The 25,600-nt window shown below is 42.2% G+C and overlaps 1 protein-coding gene across 1 annotated transcript in view; it reads right to left on the reverse strand.

Annotated features, from left to right (window-relative positions):
- Window positions 1-8,097, reverse strand: part of LOC119661663 (probable cytochrome P450 4aa1) — a 35,144-nt gene extending 27,047 nt beyond the window's left edge. Inside the window, exon 1 of the mRNA XM_038071098.1 lies at window positions 7,920-8,097. Coding sequence (XP_037927026.1) covers window positions 7,920-7,937 — 18 coding nt within the window. The 5' untranslated portion in view covers window positions 7,938-8,097. The remainder of the gene's footprint in view (window positions 1-7,919) is intronic.
- Between the last annotated feature and the right edge of the window lie 17,503 nt (window positions 8,098-25,600).

Raw genomic sequence — 25,600 nt, forward strand, 5'->3', positions numbered from 1 at the left:
ACGTCATTCGCACCGATAAATACAAGCTTTATTACGGCAATCGACATAAATCTGGCATGTGACTTATCACGTGTTTAACACTATTACTTCAAAACAACACCGAATATCAAAAAATCACTTTACCCATATATTCTACACTATATCTAGACACAATTGACGTAAAAAAAAAAATTCGATTCCGCGAATCCGACACACGGAATGACCCTTAAGCCTTTATATGTAATCCTTACCCTCCGACTATTGTATTGGGTTTTTCGGTGGCTCGCCATAACGTCCTCTAGAGGTGCAATTTCACCGGGTATTATAGAATTGAGATTCAGTGTGAGTCGACTAAGTGGTACGCTAGCCGAAGTAAGCAAGGCCGATGCACAACTAAGGGAGGATGACCGCTGCAATTCTTTAACCGCTTATATGCTATTCTTACCCTGCCACTTGTATTGTATTTATTGGTGGCTCGTTATAATATCCTCCGGAGGTGAGATTTCACGGGATGTGAAGGGATTGAGAATCAGGGTGAAGTGGACACAGTGTCACCCCAGCCGAGCTAAGCAAGGCCGATGTCAACCCCTTTGTTAAGCACATTCAGAAGATAACTCCTAAATTTACTGCTGATCGCGATATGCTCAATTCGATCATATTCTCGTTGTCAGTCAGTCGAAACCGAATTCACCTTATAATGGACTCTGTATTTACACAGTGCATTCCTGATGACTGTGGTGATAGTTACAAAAATTTACAATCATTCTACTGCCGCCGATACCTCCGCATCACATGCTCGAGCAAGGTGGTATCAGAACACACGTTGGTATTCAGATTACCCATTATGATCACAATGTCATCTTTAGGAAGGATCTCCTGGTCTGGAATCTCGCAGTCAAAAACCTGCCAGAAACGGACTTGCAGGTCATGAGAACGGGACTTGCGGTAGTTGCCAGCAACATTCTAAAACCAGATTTCGGAAGTTGGAAGCCAGAATGATCCCTTGAGAGCATCTATTCCAGGAAAATTCCTGGTAGATATGCTGTCGCCAACCTCCCCTTCCCCGTATGAATTCCGAGGGCTTTAATGTGAAATGAAACTGAAAGTTTTTCGCTTTTTCACTTTCAGATGAGTAAGGTATGGTTTTTGACATTAAAGGAAGGAAGCACTGGCATACTTAGAGGAAAATCTAATTAATATCGATGAATCCTCGTGGGAATGGAGAAGATACGACAATATAGTTAGCTACCCTATGTATGGTATGAGTGAAAGCTACTTCATGTTTAGGAATCGATACTTAAAAACTATGGAGGGCGTCAACATAGATTATCAGCGACATCTTTATGGAGCGAATAGAGAAACGTACAGAGCAACTTGGTATATCACCAAGATTCTGCGGAAGATATGTTGACGATATTTAGATACAAGATCATTACATTCACCATGGAAGTCGAATGTAACCACCAAGTACCCTTCTTGGACTTACTCACATCAACAACAAAGGAAAAATCGAACATACACGCAGAAAACCATCCCAGCAACATCATATTACAACGCAGCATTCTTCTCACAAAAAATGGCATCGTACAACGCAATGCTCCATCGCATGCTAACCATACCATTTTCCGGGGAAACGTTTGAACAATGACAAACGCCACATTATTGAAACTGCAGCAAATAACGATTTCAGCAGGCTATTACGTGAAAAATATCCAAAGGAAACTCGACATCGAAGTGATATCTACCAGCGGACCACATCAACCTTCAGTTGATTAGGAAGATTAGGAAGCGTCAAGGTCCCCAAGGATAACAGCGAGAAAACTGGAATCTATCTGAGTGAAATTACGCGGTATTTCTATCGATTAAATTATTTGAAATAATAAAAACTTGTTAAGTTAATTTATAAAGTCATGAATTTGATTTAGAAAAATGTTATCTTCATTTGTAAAGTGGTGAATTTGAGTTAGAATGACATAGATTTGATATTGTGAATTTCCCTAGAATTTTATTAATCTGAATGGTATAATTATAAACAAGTCGGGACTCTGGAAGTTGCTTTAGGTATGAAAAGTTTTTTGTTTCCTTATATGAGGAGCGCTGAGCAGTTAACGTTGTTTAAGTAATGAATTTCACTTACGAGGGACTCTAGAATGAGTGTTCAATAGTTTGCAACTTTTGAGAACATTGTTGCGTCATATATGAACCTTTGGAATAATATATGGCAGACTATTCATTTTAATATGATACTGACATTCTGTGATTCTGGTAGGATTGTGGTAATAAACGCAAATCTGGGGTTGAAATACGTACCTTTGTGGGCTGAAAACGCGTTTCTTACAAAGTGAAGAGCATCATAATAGAGTACTACTGGAATTTTCAGGATGCTTTCTATAAGCAGTCCAGGAGAAGCTGGTGATACTGTGATCATGACAAATCAGCTGAATGTCATAGTGAGAAGCAGCGGATAAAAGTATGGTAGGGATTCAAATTTGGCAGCATCACGTTTTGCTGAATGACCGACAAGTTGAACTGGTAACGTTACGCCGCCTGTCTTCACTTTGTGAAAATTTTGGTAAAAATGAAAGTAGCCATTATAGTGAATGCAGTCCATCATATCATAAAAGTTATAAAATAACATACTAAAGTTCCGTAAGATCCGTATTGCGAGGCTCCCAAACCTCGTGAATGACAAACAGAATGCAGCTTAATTTGGACATAAGGTGGGACGACGGGGTGGCAGTTCGAAAACAACGTTCGAACATTCACAATTCACATAAAAGTCTGTTCAAAAGTGTCAGGACAATGGAAGATGTTGCGACACGCACGAGTGTACAGATTTACTTTGAGAGCGTGCTATAACAATCTTAGACTTTTAGTAGTTAATTCTTTAGTCTGGTGAAAGTAAATATACCGTCAAACTTGGTGACGAGAATCAGTTCAATTGGTGCTTCAAAGCAACCAGGGTGAATAGATTGATATTTATTGACTAGAAAACGGAAGTATTCTTTAATGAGCTGTACTTCAGTTGGCTACACAATTCCTCCTAAGGCATGGAAGAACCTCTTATTTTACAGTAGGACAACAACCCTTAGTACATTTCCTTCTCCGCACGAGAATGGTTATTGTATAATGCCCAACACCGGCTATATATGACTCCCCAAACGGTGTACCTTAGTCTGGTTGAACATCTGAAGCATTTGCAAATCTTCTCAAAGAATGATTTTCAAAAGGCATTGTAGGAAGCTGTGGTCAAAGGGTAGTATAGGTCCTAGGGCGAAACGTGGATTGGTATCCACGATGGAGCATAAAACCTGGGAAATGCCTGCTGGACCAACACCAACAGCTCTACTACCAAACCTTATCTCCACCTCCACGTGGTGACTGCTGGGAGCTCTTTCGTAACGAAAAGCTGCAGATGGAGAAGGATGAAGGCGAGTCTCCCGTGCCTAAAAACGGGACAAACTGTACCAACTGGTCCTCCAGGTAGGGGGTTAGGTAGGGCTGACAACCCTACACGGAAAACAACTTGTTACGAAGCCACAACAGGAGCCTCGGAGAGGACGGACTTTAAATCGACCGACCAGGCAACGACAACGGATCAACGATTTGCGCATTTTCTCATGGAACATGCGCTCCGCGTACAGAGATGAAGCTGATGAACAGCTAGCCGATACCCTGTCCCAATATAGGGCTGATATAACAGCGTTGCAAGAGATGCGATGGACAGGGAACCGTTTCCTGGAGAAGAGCCACTACACCATATATTATAGCGGTCATCCAGTAAACCATGTGCTCGGAGTAGGTTTCTTAGTCAGCCATGAAACCTGCTGTTATCGGCTTTGAAAACATAAGCGAACGGCTATGCACTCTGCGCTTGCGAAGCAAGTTTAGAAATATAAGCCTCATAAACGTTCACGCCCCTACAGAGGAGACTGCAGAGTCGGAGAGGGATACCTTCTACGAGGCAGTAGAACGAACCCTCGAAGCCTGTCCCAGATATAATACCAAAATCATACTTGGGGATTTTAACAGCCAAGTAAGGAAGGAGCCCGTATTCAGGCGATACGTTGGCTCCCATAGCTCACACGAAAAAATAAATGATAACGGACTGCGGATTATTCAATTAGCAGGGTCACACGAAATGGTTGTTGGAAGTACCTGGTTTGCGCGGAAAGCGGTCCACAAACATACGTGGGCCTCTCCAGATGGGACCACTTTCAACCAAATTGACCACGTGCTGATCGAACGCCGCCACCTCTCAGCCTTGATGAATGTCAGAACATATAAGGGGGCCAATATAGACTCGGATCACTATCTCGTTGGCATGGTGCTCCGAGCTCGAATAACAATACCACCTAGAATCCCCTCTGACAATCAGATGAGAGTGAACACTGAAGCGATCCACAACACAACCTTCCGCGACACCTAAAAGAGGGAAATTGATGCCGCAATAACCGCAGTCAACAGAGGACCTGGAGATGAAGCATCAACAAATGATCTTCACAATCACCTGAAGAACGTTATCATTGATACGGCCACAAGCATACTTGGCCCCAGCCGCAAAAGGAGTCGGAACGGCTGGTTTGACGATGAATGTAAGCTAGCAACGGAACGGAAGAATGCCGCTTACCGAGTAATGTTGCATTCTCAAAGAACGCAGGCACGCGCAGATACTTATCACGAGCTCCGTCGAGCGGAGAAGCGACTTCACAGACGGAAAAAGGAAGCCTGGGAGAACCAACAAGTCTGTGAACTGGAAAAGTACAGGGAGCAACCGCACCAGGCACGGAAGTTTTACCAACAAATCAGTAGGATGAAGCCTTATACACCTCGATGCTCATCCTGCCGAGACAAAGAGGGAAATCTGATTTCCGATAGAATGGGTATATTGGAGTGATGGGTTGAGTACTTTGATGAGCTACTGAACAACCAGAACATCGGCGAGTTGGACGTCCCGCCAGCTGACGACGACGGACAAATACTCCCACCAACAAGTTTAGGAGAAACAGTCCGTGCAATTCATCGACTAAAAATCATAAGTCACCAGGAGCCGATGGAATTACAACCGAATTGGTTAAATATGGAGGCGACCAGTTACACCAAGTGGTTCATCAACTTGTGCTCAAAGTATGGGACAGCGAATCTATGCCTGACGATTGGCGAAGAGGCGTTATCTGTCTCATACATAAAAAGGGTGATATCGCACAGTGCAGCAATTATAGAGGTATCACGCTGCTGAGTACCATCTATAAGATATTCTCCACTATCTTGCTAGGCCGGATAGCCCCATATGCCCAGAACATCATTGGCCCATACCAAAGAGGCTTCACTCCAGGCAAATCAGCAACAGATCAGATTTTCTCTCTGCGGCAAGCGATGGAAAAACTGTTGGAATATGGACAACAGTTGGACCATTTGTTAATCGACTTTAAAGCCGCCTATGATAGCATAGCCAGGGTAAAACTGTACACGGCCATGAGAGAATTCGGTATCCCGACGAAATTAATAAGACTGACTAGGCTGACCCTGACCAATGTGGGAGGCCAGATAAAAGCAGCAGGATCACTCTCAAGACCAATCGACATCAACAACGATCTACGACAAGGGGATGCGCTATCATGCGTCCTCTTTAACCTGGCCCTCGAGAAAGTGATCCGTGATGCTGAGGTAAATACAAGAGGTACGATCCTCTTCAAGTCCACCCAACTACTGGCCTATGCTGACGATATCGACATCATGGGAAGAACCACTCGAGACGTACAAACTGCCTTCATCCAGATCGAGCAGGCTGCAATGGGCGCGAGATCTTGAGCTGCACATCAATGAAGGCAAGACAAAATATATGGTGGCAACGTTAGCACCGAAGACGAATCAACCAACAACATCAAACCGCACTGGTCAAACACAAACACGAAGAAGAATAAAGATAGGAGAATACAACTTTGAGACCGTTGACAATTTCTCCTATCTAGGGTCGAAAATCACAACCGATAACAACTACGATGATGAAATCCGCGCACGGTTGTTGTCAGCCAACAGAGCCTATTTCAGCTTACAAAGACTGTTCCGCTCGAAACGTCTCACCATAGGGTCAAAGCTCTTACTGTACAAGACAATGATCTTGCCAGTCCTCATGTATTCCTCGGAAACTTGGGTTCTTAGCAAGAAAAATTGCGAACTCTTGGCCGCGTTCGAGAGAAGAATCCTCCGAAGAAGGAGCGATACCATGACTGTCCGGTTGTGGATAAAATCCGGCTGAATAGGTTACGGTGGGCGGGTGACTTAATCCGTATGGATGAGGATGATCCCACCCGGAAAGTCTATAAGGGCGATATCTATGGTAGAAAAAAAAGACGAGGCAGACCCTGCCTAAGATGGAGCGATGGCATAGGTCAGGACGCCAGACAGCTTTTAGGGAAATCGAATTGGTGGACCTCGGCGCAAAACCGGGATGTCTGGAGTTCCTTATTAAGGCCGGCCTAGACCGGATACCGGTTGTTGCGCCGTTGATGATGATGATTGTAGGAAGCTAGGAACGAAATTTCCCCTTTGTGATTCAATGCCTGTCCTTTTATTGCGCGTAGTTTCATTTTCTCTGTTTTTCTTCTGTTTTCTGTATTACATGGAAATAAATATGTTGGTCTTTTCATTGCATCGTCTGTGTTTAGATGCGGGCACTTCAGCTTCCTCTAAAACAATTTTTATTGAGTGTGTCAAACTACTCACTTGATATTGATATTCAATATTTGGGGTTACAGCAAATCTACACAGAAAAGACAAATTTGAGCTACTGTAACTTCATTAGTAATAGTGCGATTTTGATCAAACTTGGCGATATTATGCTTCATACTATAATCCATGTTACTGCATTTTTGTAGCTCTAGGATAAACTTACTTACTAGTCAATTTCTCCAAAAACATAGTAACAGTATATTATATTAACTTAATTTGAGTAGATATCGATATGGAGAGTATTTTGGGGCCTGGACACTATGCAGATCTTTTGGTTGGGTAGCTTGTGAGAATAGATTCGTGAAAGAAATGATTATAAAAATGAAATCAGTGAAATCATTTCGTTCGCTAATTTGAGCGTCTAGAAAAGTCTTAGGTGCTAGAAATCGGTTTGACGCGGCTTATGACAAACCTATGTTATATATATATATATATGGAGGAGCTTAATAGCTGTAGAAGCTTGCAAACGGGATATGTTTGCTTATATAGTCTTCGATCATGCCTTTTTCCTCTAGATATCTACCGACTACTTTTTGGTGTATTTTACTCCAAACTATTGTATTTAATTCTCAGTTGGCTGGTTTAATTGAAACTTTGAAAAATTTTTGTCTTTTCACTTTGCCCATGCCTCCGAAACGAAAGACTGCAGCGGGCAACTCGATTTTGAAGATCAAATACATTTTATCAGCAGGAGTTAAGAGGCAAATCTTCAATAGAGGATCCATCAGATATGGTAGATGTAAGAAGGAGAAACTTAGCATGTGACGCAAGCTTAAAGCAGTGGCAACGAAGAAACAAAATTCCTTATGAAGCCGGTTTCAAACTGAAGCTCAAGGTAAAAGAACATTTGCAAATTTAAAAATCCGATAGCACCAAAATCCACCGGAAGAATTGTCATCATCCAAAATTTCCTAAGATATACACACACGCTTTAATTCAAATTCACTCTAACCACTGAGTTTTCGCTGTGTCCTTACATAATACTGCAACTTAATAGGTTCTTGTAAATTTGGTTTCAGGATGGGGTTAAAACTTAGCATCACTTTGAATTTTCTTTTCAAAACAGCATGTTTTCGACACATCGCATATTTTGGAAACAAACATAGATGAAATATCAAACCTAAAACCGCCACCTCACTAAGTCCTCATAGATTTGGACATATAACCCAAATTTTTAGTTCAAATTTAAACACAAAATTCATACTCACCACTTTTTGCACAAACATATTCCACTGGGGCAACTTAGGCCAATTAAAAGTCGCTTTTCACATTAGCTATTACTGAACCGTCTATATTCGAAATTAGCGCAAGTTGGGTGAGATTTACTCCTTCCTATTACCGCTGCTATCCCGGAATTCTTATCTTAGAAAGAGGTCTAATTCGTATTCAAATTCTAAATGATCGATTCACGCTTAATGCAGGTGTATTTATAACTATCGCAGGCTTTTTCACATACAGATAAGTAGATAATGGCAAACAAACATCTTTTCGAGCAAAGTTGTATTGGTGGAAACCTTGAGAAGGGGCTGCAATAAGCGATGATCTGTCTGGGCCTAGGCATCGTGAATTTTAACGATTTCAGCAACAGATTAGCAGCATCCAGTCAATGGGCTACGTGTGCTCTATGTTTTGTTGATCTCTGTTAATTAATGACCGCTCGCACGTGAACACCTTCCATATACTAATTGATCGTATGCAATGTATGTGCTCAAGAAATTTACACCTTTTAACCACGTTTATTTAAGTCCTCAGCTAAGCAGTGGCTTTCTGAATACATCGATTGAGCTGTCTGTGCAAAGCTAGAGTTTATTGCTCTTAGAAAAATAATGTTTTGAAAGCTGCGAATTCCCCCACTTGAAACCCAACCACCAAAAATTACCAATTTCATATTTTTAGAGCGGTTACGGTGGCGGATAGTTTGCAAATACAATTCACATACTTTTAACCTCCTCAAGTTGGAGATGATCTAGCAAAGAACGTCAACATTCGTAAGTGAATCACATTTGTGTGAGAACATTTCCCATTATTCACGCATTCCATCCAGAACAAAGAGTTTCTTTACAGGTGGGAAGAGAGTTGGAGGCAACTTTAACGGTGGTCGGTGGATAGTGAAGCCCATAGTGTTTTACGTAGGCACCTGTCGTGAGACTTAATCCTACGGTCCTCTTCAGACACGGATTGATTTTGTGACCACAATCAGAGCCCCCCTGAGACAAGCAATAACGGTACCAGTCTATACCAAGTGCATGGCTTAGCATTCATACTGGTGGATGCAAGAATTACCTAAATCTCTACCGAACACCACGTCGAGGCCCGAAGGTCTCTTCTCGCTTGAGCACAACCACAACCACCATGAAACTCCCACTAGGGGGGCCAACCGCAAATAACCGAGCTGTCCTCACATACAACAGGAGTTCACCCGAAGTATGTGAGTCCAGGGGCTTTACCGGTTCCCATAGGACCAGTATACCCCTGATAAGGTTTCGTGACCAATTTGCCACTTCAGATGAGTCCCCGTGCAGACTCAGGTCTGATCGCCCTAATTAGGTCTTTGGAGCATTCGCCTACTGATTCACGGCCAGCAAACCAAAGTGATGACAGCGTATCCCGGTGCCACCACTATGGAGGTTCTCCTCGACCACTTGGTTTTGGTTTGGCCAATAGGGTTGCCGCCCCATCTTCCTCGCCGCCAGCTCTGAGCACCGGTGGTCGGTGGATAAGGAATTATGGGAAAATGCCCCCGAAGAGCTGGCTCCTGAACGCACAAAAAGTCTTTAGCTCTCGTATAAATCGTGCGAGTATCGCCGCTCATGAATACCGGAACCATCGGTTGCATATCCTCAGATGGTCAGTGGCGAAGCGAACCTGAAAATGGTTTCCTGTTGTCACAACATTTTCCACATTTCCTACTTAAAGGACTTAAATACATATTCACTATATTTTTGGCCAGTTCTTAATATGAGAATCAGTTTTTTTTACATTATTTTACTCATCCTGAAAGTTTTTCCCTTTTTGTCTCTGAACAAATCTTTTATCATTGAAGAACTTACCATTATAGGCATGGTAAAACTGTTAATGGATTTTTTAAAAACCAGTAAATCCGGAATAGATAAATCCTTACTGCTGCCGTTTAATAGAAATGAAAAACAGAGTAAACATTACGTATATACAGATGCTTTTGTGTAGGTGTCAATTATGTATGCATATTGCATTACCACCTATAGTCGCGTCATCATATTTGTGCACTTCAGAAGTATCTAACGTAAAATTGTCAATTCGAGTTTCCTCCATGTGGAATTAGCTTGTTAACCGTCAATGGCTCTTATCGATACCGTAAACACGGTGACGTCAAAAGGTAAATTTAAAATAAATGGTTATCTGGGAAGTTTACAAACTTAACTGGTTGCGATGATGTATCCGATAAATCGTTGTAAAATCACTAAATCAAACAGTACAAATTTCAAGAAAAACCCCGAAAAATGTCCACTCGAGCATTAAACGTAAATATGAATAGATATACACGGTATGTGCTCATGGAATCGGTATGGTAGTCAAAATACACATGGGCCTAGATACATACATTAGCTCCGTAATGACCCTTAATATTTCTAAGTTAAGTAAGCTAGAAAACTGCAGTTTTATAAACGGTTTTGTTCATATATCGTTTTCAAATCTTTATCAATAAGATATTATCGTTGAAGTTTATTTTAATAATAGTTTCATAAATTTAGTTTTATACAAAAAACATAAGGTTGACTGATGGTTTCGTCTAGGGCAGAGCCAACTCATCAGACGCTGCCTCACCTCTGCCCAGGGAGCAGTGGGAACGAAAGTGGCAACAGGTCTTGGAACTGTGATGTATCTGGAGCTGGTGTTCGACACCTTTGCTCCCCTTTTCTCTGTGGACATTGTTGTCCATCTTTTACTCGGGTTGTTATCGTTCTTCTGTTTTTTTTTTCTATTCAAACGTTATAATACTTATTGTCTTATACTACTTATAAATTACCTACAACACTTATAATAATAATAATTTTATCTTATCTTATACTATCATCTTAACTTACAATATTACATACATTATCCTATAATACTAATTACCTTATAATTCTATATATTCTTACAATACTAGTGCCCTTAAGCTAGGATAGGTTTCATTTTTTTGATTTTCTATTTTTAAAATATTTAAGGTTTTATTATTGTGGGAATCAATTTTTTTGAACAATTTCAGGGCTTTATCTTTAATAAACTTATTTATAGGTTCTAATCTTAAATCGCTATGTATATCTAAATTTCTTATGTAATGCGGGACATTAAAAAATTTTTCTTACAGCTATATTCTGACATATTTGTAATTGGTTTTTATATGTCTTACACGTTTGGTAAAAAATACTGCTCCCGTATAGCAGGGATGGGCGAATTAATTGCTTATAAATTAAAAGTTCTTAATATTTAGTTTCTTAGTTCTAATTAAAGGGTGAAGGGAATTCAACGTACCTGTGCATGCTTTTCCCCGGTTTCTGTTTTCTCTTTCTTGTGATAAAGATTGCCTGGTTCTTCTCCGGGTTTATTTTTATCTTCCACTTTTTGAAGTATTCCAACGTTGTGTTGGTTGCCTTCTGAAGATTGCTTGTGATGAGGCGTGCCTGTTTCGAAGTGTGGAAGAGGCATGTGTCGTCCGCGAATTAGGAGATTTCTGTGAAGCGGTTGAATTGTCTTGGAATGTCCGCCGTGAATACTGTGTATAACAGCGGTGAAAGCGGCGATCCTTGGGGTACTCCTGCCTCTTTCTTCTTTTTGTTGATTGGTGCTGCTCCAGTGCCACCCTAAAACTTCGATCTGTAATAAAGGATTGGATTAGTCTTATCAGTGAATCAGATATTTTAAATTTCTTCAATTTGGCTACGAGCCCTGCGTGCCAGACTTTATCGAAAGCTTTCGATATGTCGAACATTATTAGTCCGGTCGATTTCCGCTTGTTTAATTAACTGCGAATGTGCTGGACTACTCTGGCCAGTTGTAGCTCGTATGAATGCTCTCGTTGGAATCCGTATTGTTCCTCTGGGATGATGTTGAGCTCGTTGAGTTGATCCTGCAGTCTGCTCCGTATTATCCTTTCTGCAATTTTTCCAATTGTTGGAAGTAAGGCTGATGGGTCTCCAGTTCAGTGTGAAGGGTGGGTTCTTTCCCGGTTTCGGCAGAAGGATAATGTTATCCTTTTTCCATGCTTTTGGATATGTTCTGTCACGGAGTACTGCATTTATTACTGCGGTGATTGATTCGGTGATGTTATTCGGTGCTTTCTTGATGCACTCGTTTGTAATCATATCCCATCCTGGGGCTTTTTTGCTGCTTAGTCCATGGATGATGGTTTGGACTTTCAGTTGGTCTGGCAACAGGTGGTAATTGCTCCATTTATATATAATCGTAAACAAGACATAAGTACGAATTATATTGAAGTGAAGTCCGTCGTATGTTCAAACCTAAACTAAGCCGAAGTGAATTTTTGTTGAGGATGCAGGGAATCCTGAGTCCACATCCACTTGATAACGGACCGAACCACTTAGTTTTTAGTTTCAATCGAGTCAGAAAATATATATACCCCAAAACCACAAATTTTAAACTATAAGTATTAAAGAAGTCACACACAGCCTCATCTGATGATCAACGTAACTATTCCAGTTTCGGGCCGAAGTTCAATTAACATTATTTTTGCTTGTATGTATGTATGCGCGTCCGCTTAATTTCCTTTAGAAAATACTTCAACATACCCGCATTACATAGTAGTTTCCTTTATTGTTCTTCTCTTCCTTTCACTAACAACGTGAACTTCGACTTGTGGTTGGTCACCTTTGATGCAACCTTCAACGAGGAGCAGCTGCGCGAGGTGAAAGCCGTACAGCACATGGTTGTTCGCTTCGAACAAATCCACAACAAGCAAGTGCTGCAGTGCAAGAACTGCCAGCGCATCGGACACGCGGCAACCAACTGCCACCTCACCTATAGGTGCGTCAAGTGTGACCAACTACACGGCCCTGGCGAATGCGCCAAAACAGTTGAGGAGGCACCGAAATGTGTCAACTGCGGGGGCAATGATCACCCCGCCAACTACCGGAAGTGCCCACGGTTCATCCAGGTGGTGGCAAGGAGGAACGCATAAAAACGTGCCCCTCCCTCCCGCCCTCTCCCCTCAACTACTTCCCGCACCGCTGGTCGTCCTATCACGAACCCAGCGTTCACCCGTCCGTCCGTGTCCTTCGCCGACGCCGCACGAAGCGGAACCTCTCCCCGGACTCCCAACAACGTAGTTCAACCCACCACCATCTCCAATCCAGACTTCCTTGAGTTCGCCAGGAAATCGCAAGAATTCTTGCAGATGTTCAACTCAATGGTCGGTATCTTGGCATCCATTAATGGACGTTAAGATAATTGAGTTGAACATCAACTCAATCATCGGCCGTGCCCGCAGACATGAGTTCGAGCTGTTCCTTGGCGAGCACAAACCCGATATAGTTCTCCTATGTGAAACTAGGTTGAACTATAGATACAATCCTTCCTTTCCCAACTTCAACCTCTTCCGGACGGACCGACCTCAGTCCAATCCTCAAGGCCGCGACACCTGTGGTGGAACGGCCGTCCTTATCTCCGATAAATTCCTAGTCACCCAAATCCACCCACCTCTGAACACCTTCAAATCCATGGAAATCTCACTGATGTCCTTCGAATCCCAATCAACCTCGGTCTTCGTTGCCTCTGTATACTGTCCCAACCAATCCCTCGACACACAAGACTTTCTCCGGATCAAATCCTTCTGCGCGTCCCTACACCGCTCTCCCGGTAAACAATTTTCCCTGATCATAGGTGGTGACCTCAACGCCAGGCATCCGTCCTGGTTCGATGCACGGTCGAACCACAACGGGGATCAGCTCCACCTGTTCCTCACAACCTCAAATCCCATCATCAACCTAGCCCATTTCAGTCCGGCACTCCCGACCTTCAACAAACCACACTACCATTCCTACCTAGACCACTTCCTGATCAGCAGTAACTTGACTGTCATCCCCAACCCGAATACCTTCCCCTTCCTCGAAACGGTCCCCGGCATCAGTGATCACGATGCCGTTATCCTCAACATAAGACTCCCGGACAGAGTCGTTCGGTCCACCCCACCCTCAGTTCCTGACTTCCAGCGTGCAAACTGGAAACATATCAACCTTGCCCTCAAAACCAAACTTCAACATCTCCTACTCCCATCCAACCGTACAGTTTCTAACGAATCCATCGACCTCACAATTCGTCAATACACCGAAGCAGTTCGGCAAGTATGCGACGAATTGATCCCCTCCAGTCCCTTAAATTACCGCAACGTAATCACCCTTCCCGACGATATCCTATCCGACATACAATATAAAAAGACCCTCAGGCGGAGATTATTTAGGAAAAAATACTCTCCGCAATCCTCTCACCTCCTCACCGAAATCCGCGAACTGGACAAGTCCATTCGCGAACGAATCCTCACCCTATACACCCAATATCTCCACAACCGCCTCTCCAACACTGAGCTAAACCCTGGCACATACAGAAAGACCTGTCCGCGTTTGGGCAAATCAGTCCAACAAAACGCGATCCTTCCCCAAAACATCCCACCCACAGAAAAAGTGAAAGTGCTCGCCGACCGCTTCCTGCAAGCCCACCACTGCCCCCTCCACTTCCGTGAACCAAGTTTCGATAACGAGGTAAACGGAAAGATCTCTCAACTCCTAACCCACCCTTCCTACCTCATTCCCCAACCCACACAAAACCTTTTCACCCATGCCCTCGTCGACCCAAGTCAGCGAGAGAATATCCTCCCCATCCACTTTGTCAGTCCAGACTCTGTCAGGGCGCCCATGGCCGCCTCCAAAAACAAGAAATCGGTTGGGCTTGACAAAATCCCCTCCATCGTCCTTAAGAAATGCGCCCCAAGCATTGCCCCCATTATGTCCTCCATCATCAACCACTGCCTTATCAACGCCCACTTCCCAACAGATTGGAAGAGTGCTCGAATTGTTCCTATCCCCAAAAAAAACCAAAACCCACTAAATCCCGATAGCTACAGGCCTATCTCAATCCTCTCATCCTCCGCTAAGATTTTCGAGCGGATCATCAAAGTCATTATTGACGAGCACTGTGACTCCAATCATTCAATCTCACAATTCCAATTCGCCAACCGCCCCAAACACTCAGTCGAGCATGCACTACTCGTGCTCAAATCGGACGTCCTCCTCGGCCTCAACCGGAACGCTCCGACCATAGCCTGTCTCCTCGACATAAAGAAGGCTTTCGACTCTGTATGGCAATACGGACTCGCATACAAGCTTTCTGAAGTCCTCCAGTTCCATCCGCACCTCTGCAAGCTAATTCTTAGCTTTCTTGATGGGCGGAAATCCCAAGTCCAACTCCGTGAACACCTCTCCTCCCCATATTCTAGCCCGGCTGGCATCCCTCAGGAAAAAACCATCTAATCCACCATGGAAAATTCGTCTGGAACGTCGGCGCGGAGCACTAAGGCAGGAGTTCGCTAGGCTGACTCAAATCAGCACTGGCGGGTTTACCAAAAATAAGCCACCCCGTGAGACACCCATAGTTCAAATTCTGGACATACGAAAGCAGAAACTTTCTGTCGTATGCAGTTGGTTGCGACGGTACGGCGAATTTTTTCAGAGACAGTCCAGACGGAGGCAAAACAATATTGGGGTGGACTTTGGGGGTTACCCGCCCGGCATGCTGAGCTTGCGTGACCCCACTAAACCGAGTATGAATTTAGATTCAACGAGCCATAATCAACTCAAAGAATTAATAGACAAGGAGTAGCTGACTTCAAACTAGAATTTTTTGTTTTTAACGTAACGGAGCGACATACCCCCTTCTGTAGTACAAAGCTACTGAAGAAGTGGATCGTACTAACATATGTGACTGTGACGATTCTCGGCTCAGCAGCAACTGCATACATCACCTCGTTTGTTACCTAACGTTGATAATTTGACGAGGCAGTCCTGTTGAGCCCCGTACAAGAGCGCAGACATTTCGTTTCAAAGATTCTTATTTCCTCCTTCTAGATATCACTTAAGTTAAACCAAGTAAAACATCAAGGGATCCTAGCCTTCCGACTAAGACGTGGAGTATAGAAGAGTCTTCGAAGAGAAAAGAATGAATTTCTAGCGCGACTTTAATGTGCTCATTATGTGGAAGCCCTTTGCCAAGACACACCCCATGTGCTCAGAACCATCCTCGTTCGCGGTAATTTTTCATCCACCAGCTATTCGTGGAGAACATAATGTCGTAATGTCAAAGTGCAACTTACACCTCAGTTGCCTTCTTATGTGCCGTGTAGTCTATCAGATCGTCAGCGAAAGCAACCAACGACCTTTTAAGAGATTTGTTATACTCAAACAAGTTCAGTAATGCACCGGCAAACACTGAAAAAAGTGTAGACGCAGTCACTGTCCCTTGCTGCAATCTATTCAAAACGCTGGGAATGTCATCCATACCGGATGATCTCTTATTGTATATTCGTCTAAATATGGAGGTTAACGCCCCACATGAGAGAAAGTAATCAATCAAATTATCACTCAGTATAATAGCAACCTGACGGTGGCTTGATATGCTGGATGGGGATTTAAAAGCTTCAAGATTGTGCCCAGATCAGGCATTCGATAGAGCCAAATGGCGAAGCCAATCACGACGAGCTGACCCCGATTGTAACCGGGACAAAGGCTGAAGAAGAAGAATTGGGACACGAAAAACTTACTAGGCATGTCTATGTAGCGTTCACCGTTGATTGTAACGTTCTAATCATCTAATCATCATCATTTTTGAAAACATGAATCAATGCTTTTACCTAAAATGTGAAAACGATCCATAGTTTCTCAAATTATTTGCTTTAATGGACGATTATAAGCACCCCCATAATAATAAATTTCTTAAATTGAAAAATGTTTTTAAAAAAAAAAATTGAGCAATTTGCATACGTTGTCCAGACGTGCGATCTATTCATGATGAACTGCCATGCTAACTTCAAAACAACCAAGAACTGTCAAATCGGCTGTTGCCAATTTTAAGTTACTCTGCAGCTTTTCCGTCATCGATATGGACAAAGAATTTTCATTTCAAACCGCTTTTCGTCCTAGGGAACCAGGTAGAAGCCTAAGGGATCTGAATCTGCTTAGTAGATCGGGTAGGTCGAGGCAGTATGGCAGGCTTGAACGCAACGATTTCTTTGATACCCAGTAAGAAGTTTAGCCACAAGCTTCGCTACCGCTCTCCGCATTCCCAAATTATCTATCAAATTACATAACTTTGTTCTGAACGCCACTGAAACGGGGCGTTGCTTTTCTCTCTCTCTTATTCTTGCTTTTAAAGGGTAAATTTCCTCATCATTATTCTTTGGAAGTAAAGACTGCTGTTCATATTCTGTATGCTGATGCTCTTCTAAGAAGTTATTTTTTTTATAAGCCTAATGTTGGCATTCTCATGATAGTAAAGCCGCGCTTCAAGGAATCCACTTGTTTCATGGTCTCTTTTCGCCGCCAAGTTATCTACCACGACTGCGGTCGACGAATATCGACAACCGAAAGCCCGCTTGCTGGCCCCCAAAAGCCACAGGTACCAGCGTTCCAAGTCTCTGCTCCGAACATTCTTTCGTCTCCTTTCTCACTATGTTTTCTTTGAATTTAAGATGTAATTCCACTGTCATCAGAACTACCCACACCACCCAGCTATGAATGCAAGGAAATTCTGAGCTTCCAATTTGTTGAATTCAATGCATTTCTTAAGTTCAAAGCCATCATCATTCAAAATTTGCTGATATTATCTTTTTCATGGCAATCCAATAACCAATTTGATTGGGTTAATAGTTGATTTAGGTAATCCATACTACCGATCAAAAAGACCTCCTCAGTTCTAAACAACTAAAAGCAATCTATTGTATATTACCATCAGCAATACTTTCTCCAAAGCATCTACACGATATATCTGATGATAACTCTCCCGTAAGTTTGTCGAAATTAGCGGCAGTACCAGTTTCTGCCGTTTCCACGATGAAGCAAATATCTCCCCCGGTATGCACCCTTTAACCAACTCAGCGATCTCAAGCGAGTTTTTACCTTAGTTTCGAAAGATATCCGCTTTGGGTTGGGTGGCGTTAGATTTTTTGAGTTTAATAAGAGATACCCTTTCTTAATTCTTTGGATCCTGCTGAAATTTTCGCGTAGGTCTTTCAGGTTGGGTTGAGCTTTCACCTTTTGCTTTTCCTCATACATGGAAAACGAAGCAGTCAATTTTTTTATCGAATATAGCCAGCAACGGCCGAGTCTCCATTTGCAGCTAAGGCTACTGTAGCCGATGGATGGGTCTAATATCAAGACATCAATCCATTCAGTTACAATATCGAGCAGTGCCAATAGTGACTGACCCTGATGAGGGTTTCCAAGCTGCCATCGTTCAATAGGTGCTTTCTCAGGCTCAGGGAAGAAGGGCGTAATGATGCTGAGGTCCTGCAACACTCTGGGGTCCAGAATAACCTCAATACCTCCACATGGATGCTGTTAGACAGCCGATAGATCGTTATGTTACAAATGTCAGCTCTTAAAACCATCGAGGAGACGTGGAGCCCACCGGATCTTCATCTGAATCGTAGATGAAGCCCATATCTTGCAAATAAATTTGCAGCATTGCAAAACAGCAATTATGGACACCTCGTTGCACGATTTCCGAAAGTCGCGTTGGCTCTACGACCATTCTTGGTCCATGGACCGACTAAAAGTGCTCTCCTAGAAACTCGTGTTTCAAAGCATCATCCATCACGATGTAATGGCCTTGCGCATTAGCTGTTACGCTATTAGTGTCTATACCTGAGTCAATAAGGTGTTATATTTCGCTATTACCAGCTTTGATTATCTTTGTAAACATGGTATCCAAGTCGCTTGGTGAACTAATCTTTAACTTCTCCCGCCATTGGGAGTTCACTTCATTTATGTAGCGAATAAGATTCCGCACAATCTTAAGGAGTGATTTGAACTCAACCAATATAAGATGATGATAGATAGGCTCTTCATTTTTTTGAGACTTCTCATGGGTGAACGTTTTAACGACATTACAGCGTGAATCCTCTAAGCAATTTCAATGTTTTCCCGTTTCTCCTTTTTAAAACGAATCCACTGGATTTAATCTATAAAGTAAAATGAACTTTCAACGTATCTGTACGCAAAATGTTGATCAAATATCGTTAGTTCATGTAAATAAAGCTGCTCCTTGCCTATTAATTTTAGGCTTGACTGTAAGTAGCAGGCGCACTGAAGGAGTCCTGGTTTCATAAAGGTGCAGAATTTCTGGAACGAAAAATACACTAGTATACACGGTCGATTGCACATGGCATAAATCAGGGTATTAATCAGCTGCAGGAATTTCCACCTTTTCTGATTGCGAGATTACCTTATCCCCCCCCCCCTCCCCCCCCCCCCGCCCGCAAACACAAGACCGATTACTTTCTTACTAACCCTCTGCAAGTTCATAACCATCATTATTATATGAAGCGTCAATGCACACCTCGAGGCCGACAAGATTCTGTCCAAGGTGGATCAAAGGGTGGAGGAACTCATTATCGAATTGTTGTAATACAGACAACTGACGGCTAAAGAAATATCTTTAATTGCTATATAGATGATGCCAAGGCTTTTGACAGCGTACTGCAAACCTGAATAATCGATGTCTTACGTCTGTATCGCATGGATCCCAAATTATTAAAGTTTTTGATGACGGTCATGGGAATGTAGCAATACCAATCAGTGAGCTCATTTACCCCTTAGGGGTACCAATACTCAGAGCCCACCCGCATGCGGAGAGGCATCTTCCAGGGAAATTCGTTGAGTCCTCTTTGGTTTTGTATGGCACTAAACCCTTCCCATGGCTACTAAATGATGCTAGAGCGCATGGTTTGAAAATCAAAGATACCCTAATGTTGCCTATGTGCTAAGTGCGAGCTAACACGCTTGATGCAATTGCATCAAGTTGTATGCTGGTACTGATGATTACTTAAGGCGTCTGCTGTGAATACATGTTTATTTGGATGGAAATTGGTTTAGACAAGTGTAGAATCCAAGACATCCGCAAAGATTATCACGAGCCGAATACCGGATATTGCATTCACAGCGAATCTATGACGGAGACCCAACTCGAGTTGGTAATTTGAACGATGCTCTGCTTTGCAAATTTCTGCGACGTGTGAAGCTGGTGCTCACACCGTATCTCTCGGAAAACGTCCAGCGGCGAATATGGACTACTATATCTAAATTCCGAAAGCGTCACCTAAAATCTGTAGTAGAACGGATGAACTTGTCCCGTGACATCGGAGTTAAGGGTGTGGTTGATATTGCGGTACACCATCACTGCCAAATCGACTCACTCTGTGCTTATTTTTACAGCAAGGTGCAGGCGTGTCCCTTGCATGGGACCCTTTGTAAGGCAAATTGCGGACTGACTCCACTTAACTTGAAGGATAGATCTTTCAAGTCTATGAGTAGGATCTTTCAAGTACTAGGAGTGGATCGATTTGCACTGAACTGATGGCTGTGTACTGGGGAGTTCTTTGCTGAGGGAGGGATTTATGTGTGCCATTCAGGATGACAAAGTCGCCTCGCGGGCTTATAAAAAGCTCATAATGAAAGGGCACCGCGTTAAAAAATTGAACCATCTCATTTCTAGATGCTCAATTATAACGCCGATGCAATATACGGACAGGGATGCTGTATGTAAAGGAATCCACCAATACCTTACATATAAGTATGGACTAGTCACAGGAACATGTCCAGTTTACCAATGTCAGCTACGGGCAGTACTCGATAGTTCTGCCTACAGCATGCATTGGGGAAACCTAAAGTGCTGTTAGTTGACTCTATGAGTCCGCTCTACGTATGTGGTATTATCGATGTTACTATCGCCCACAATAGTAACATTGAACAGTAATACCTAAAGGAAAACGTGAACTATGAGCCCCTGCTTCGGACAATCAAAGAAATTTGGCATCTCGTTGTAGTTCCCATAATATTGCCAGCGGTGTGCCCCTTAATGGTATTCTGATCAAACAGGAAAAACAGGAATTTTTATATGTTCTATGTATAAGCAGTTTGGCATTTGATATTAAATATTCTCTCGGGAACCTCAGTGTACTTTGTACAAATGCCGGATATGATATTGTCCCAGACCTTGTATGGAAATTTCGTTACTCCCGGCACAGAATCTGCAGACAGGCTGGGTCGATGTCCTTTGCTTCCCCAGGTGATAATTTAGCCAAAAACAACCAATGAGTATTTCTACTATGGTTCTGAGGCTCTTTTTGGGAGGTTTATACAACTGTTCGTGTGCTTTGGTTCATATACCCCCATAAACACTCTGGACCGTACTTCTACTCTTACGTCTCCATCGCTGCCGTTTTGGACTGCCGACAGTTCTGCTCCGGGACCTCCGGGCTCCTACCTTCACTCCTGACCTATCCCCTATTTCTCCCCTCTTGAATTTGGATTTAGAGTATTCCTCTCTTGTGAGCCGATCTTATTCCACTGTTGAGAGCTTATGTCTATCCTGGGCCTTCTTAACGGCTTCTTTTTATTCCAGGCCTTCTTTCATAAAGCGCAGATACCATTTTCAGGCTGGGTGAGTAAAAATGATCGACTTTAAAGAGTAAATTTGTTAAAGTTTCACTGAACAGTACATACATGCATATACGGCCACATCATAGCTATGTACATGGGCACCACAGTGTTTGCTATACTCTGTTCTGTGGTCCGTATTCCATTTTATATTCTAGATGTGCTATTTTGCCGGAAACATACCAGTTGGTATGTATACAATTTAGAATTTGACTTAACTTCTTGAGAGCCACTTGCCAGACGATTCAGATGTTCAGCGAAATGTCTCCTTCATTCGCCTTTCAAATCTAACGTCTGCGTGTGACTTCCCTCCTTGTACCTAGCCCTAGTACATCCATATATGCAAATAATGTTGATTTAGTACTTTACCAGTGTGCGCGGAGTGAGATGTTTATTCTAAACTTCCGCGGTGAGATTTTGTCATTTTTCCAGTAAATATTTTTGCTTTCTACGTATATGACCACATGGAATCCGTAGTTCGCAGAATAGTTCTATACGTGCACACTAGCCCGTTCGTACAGAATTGCTTGGAAATCAATTAACACCAATGCGCTATTCACGCCGGTTATGTAAGCAATTTAGGCTTTCTTTTGTGTGTTTAAATACATATTCATGTATATCCTTCAGATTTTCTAATGAATATTTTTAAATTTGCTAGGAGGATGCAGTGCGGCATCTACATAATATATATTTTTATATTCATTCATCCATACATGAGTAGTCTCGGTCGTGTTCAAATAGTCCCTACATGTTGATATGTACATACGTTACTGGCCGCCCCTCCCCTACTATAGAACCGGCGGAAGCGTAGTCGAGATCGGCTTTTGAAATGTTTACCGATAATTACTTCGATTCCGCACAGCAAATGCTAATCAAAATTATTTGCAAAGCTTCTTGAAAATTTGTAGTGGAGTGCTCTCATTGAAAAATTTCCAATTTCATTGGGAAAGGGTAATTCGACATGTAACTGTTATCTCTTTCTCGCCTTTTTCGCGTACCGTCTGCTCGTATCGCATACAGCGGTTGTACCCAATTCCAGACAACGGTTCGTGTTTACGATAGAATTTTGGGTTTGCATAGTTTTGGCCGCAATTAGTTTCAATGATTTAATAACTATTGATCTCTTACCAAAACGGAAATTCCAATATCAGCATATATAGAAAAAAAAATGTTAGGAGATGACGGCTTTACGGTTTCTTACCAGGCCAGAGGCAAATCCTCAGACGCTGCCTCACTTCTACCCTTTGACCCTTTATATAATTCGCAGAACACAACATGACTACGAATTATATTGAACGTAAATCCGCCCATACTTTCGATCAAAGCTTGGTCAGAGCTGAGTGGATGCGGACTTAGGACCCCGCAATTCTTAAAAAATATATATAGAAAATTGGAAAGATAAGTCTTTTGGTTTTTTTAAACAACATTTTTCCGTATACATCGTGGACATCACAACTTAACCTAAAAAACCTTAGTAAGAAACTTAATGAAAGGTTGAGCACAGTAGGTCTTTTAGGACGCAGTGTAACTTCCTCTACCAGAATAATAATAATCTAAGATATTAGGCTAAAACGGCTTTATGGTTTCCTACCAGCGAAGCGGCTCGCAGACGTTGAATGCTCGTTTACATAATTCACAGAACCCCAGACGGCTACGAATTATATTCAACGTAAATCCGCCCATACTTTGGGTCCGACATCAAGTGGATACGGTCTTAGGATCCCTCAATCCTTAAACAAAATAATCTAAGGTTATAATTAAGGAATTAGATTAATAAAATTTGTTTGCGTTATTTGTAATTAATGCGCTGAACCTAGAGCAAAGATTACAAAAAGCCTCCAATCATCGTAGATGGTTAATTTTGGTGGTGGTTTGAGGGGGAGAAACGAAATGGATGAGATAAAGTTTGGGAATGGGAAACTCGCCGGAAACTGTCATGTGGGATATCACATGAAAGGTCTCGAAACTGATATTATAATAGTTTTGACGTGGATTGTAAAGTGTGCAAGTAAGGTGTCAAAATGTGGATACTTAAAGTGAGACAGGACTCATTTACGGAAACCAAAAATCTGGAAAAAATAAGAGTGCTGCACTTATATGAAATCTGGGCATCCTATTCCGATATTCACACAAATAAACTTACTAGCATATTTCGTATACATTACCAACCTTTAAAAAATTGTCTGTCTGTGTGTTTGTCTGTATGTCTATCACACCCGATTTACTTGGAAACGGCCGAACAGACTGTCACGAAATTTGGTGAGAAGATGTAGTCTCTGTGTCTCTTTATATGCAGTGCGTGGCTCCATTTTGTGTTGAGTTTGAAGGGAGCTTCCCATACATGGAATTGAATTAACGAAGGAGGGTGTACATTTTTTGTATCACCGAATATAGTCAGTACTTTTCGAAACTAATCTTATTTCTGATATTGGGTGAAACATAGGGGAGATAGGGCTCAAAGTGTGTGCCCGAAAAATTTAAACAGCTCTCGTTCTCAGAACCTACCCAACCGAAAAATCTGAAAAAAAATCATAATGATGCAATTGTATGGAATCTAGGCCTCAAAATACATCCCATTCCGATATCTGATCGAAGTGAATAATAGTATATTACCGTGTTTTTGAAATTTACTGGAAAACCCCTCTTAAGTTCATCCTAGAAGTACGAAATTTGACATCGCATAGGAGATAATATAGGACATAATTCTGAAAAGTTTGAAAGTATTCTGACTATCCACCATCTCGTAAGAAAATACCACAATTCCAATATGGGAAAAGAAAGATAGTCCAACAGAATATTCAAATCACCGGCCGATCCGGTTACTTTCCCATACTATGAAGATTTTTGAACGCATTCTTGACATCCGTATTCGCGAAATCCTTGAAATAACCGTGAATCAAGCCAGATTTGTCAATAACTACGGAGCTACTGACGCAATACACGCTGCGCTGTTACTTATGGAGAAAGACCGTGACAAACATCGCCGTCTTTACATTGCATCTCTGGATCTAGAGAAAGCGCTTGACCGTATGGCACACCAACTCATATGGTATGCTCAACACTTAGCGCCAGAAGAACGCGTGCGCAGGGTACAACTGCTCCACCGCAATCCGAAAAGTGAAATTTGAAGTGTGGCGGGTGAATCAAAGTCGCTTCGTGTCTCTGTTTGTGTTCATCAAATAAGCGCCCTCTCACCACTCCTCTTTGTTCTTGTTATGGTCATTGTCAACCGAAAAATCCAGCGTTTAACGTTCTGTACACTGCTTTATGCAGATGGTGTTTTTCCAGTGTCCATTAAAAAAAAGATCTCCAGCCATTTTCCAAAAATAAATGAGGAATCATCGCCTCAGGCAACACAGTCTCAGATTGAATCTGAATAGAACTGAATTTTTGACGACCGATCCCCATGTAACAAACGCAATCACTATCAATGGCAGTGACTTGTCCAGAACTGAGCGTTTTAAATATCTCAGGTCAATGCTATTATCCAATGGAGAACTGCGTTGTGAAATTGCTTCACGCATTAGCGCAACCTGGATGAAGTGGCGTTCCACAACTGTGATCTTTTTGATCGACATAACCACGATCGAACGTCTCAAATCTAAAATTTACCGCAGTGTCGTCCACCCTGTCGCCCTCTATCGTTTTGCGTGTTGGCAGACTGTAAAAAACAATGAACCGCACCTTGCGGTAATGAAAACAAAGATGATGAGTTGGACTAGTGGGGTGACAAGCGTTGATCACACCCGAAATTATTTTTTCAGCGATCAATATGGGGTTGCGCCGATCGTGAAAAAATTGTGAGAAGGCACTAAGTACATTATACTGGTTTGTCCGAAGCCCATAGAGAGAAGAAAATTAAGCGACACTTTCAAAGCGTTTACGAAATAAATCTGGATAATCATCAATCAGTAACAATTATAGAGGAGAAGGTCTAAATTTGGCCCCTGCTGGTATTTTGGCCCCCTACGATTCTACGCGACACAAAACAGCCACAGATAAAAATGCCACTGTGCAACAACCACAATCTTAACAGCTGTTTTTTCATGTATCCATATGTCATTTAAATGACAAATGGTAGAGACAAATTCTAGTTTCTGTTCTTTGTGTTCTTCTAACTTTCTTCCAAGAAGATATTTGTTGTCGGTATTCCTGTAAATGTGGCATGTTTAAATGGTGTTTTGTGCTAAAAAGTTTTTACAGGTTCA

Source organism: Hermetia illucens, chromosome 1 (genome assembly GCF_905115235.1).
Source record: "Hermetia illucens chromosome 1, iHerIll2.2.curated.20191125, whole genome shotgun sequence".
Lineage (NCBI taxonomy): Eukaryota > Metazoa > Arthropoda > Insecta > Diptera > Stratiomyidae > Hermetia > Hermetia illucens.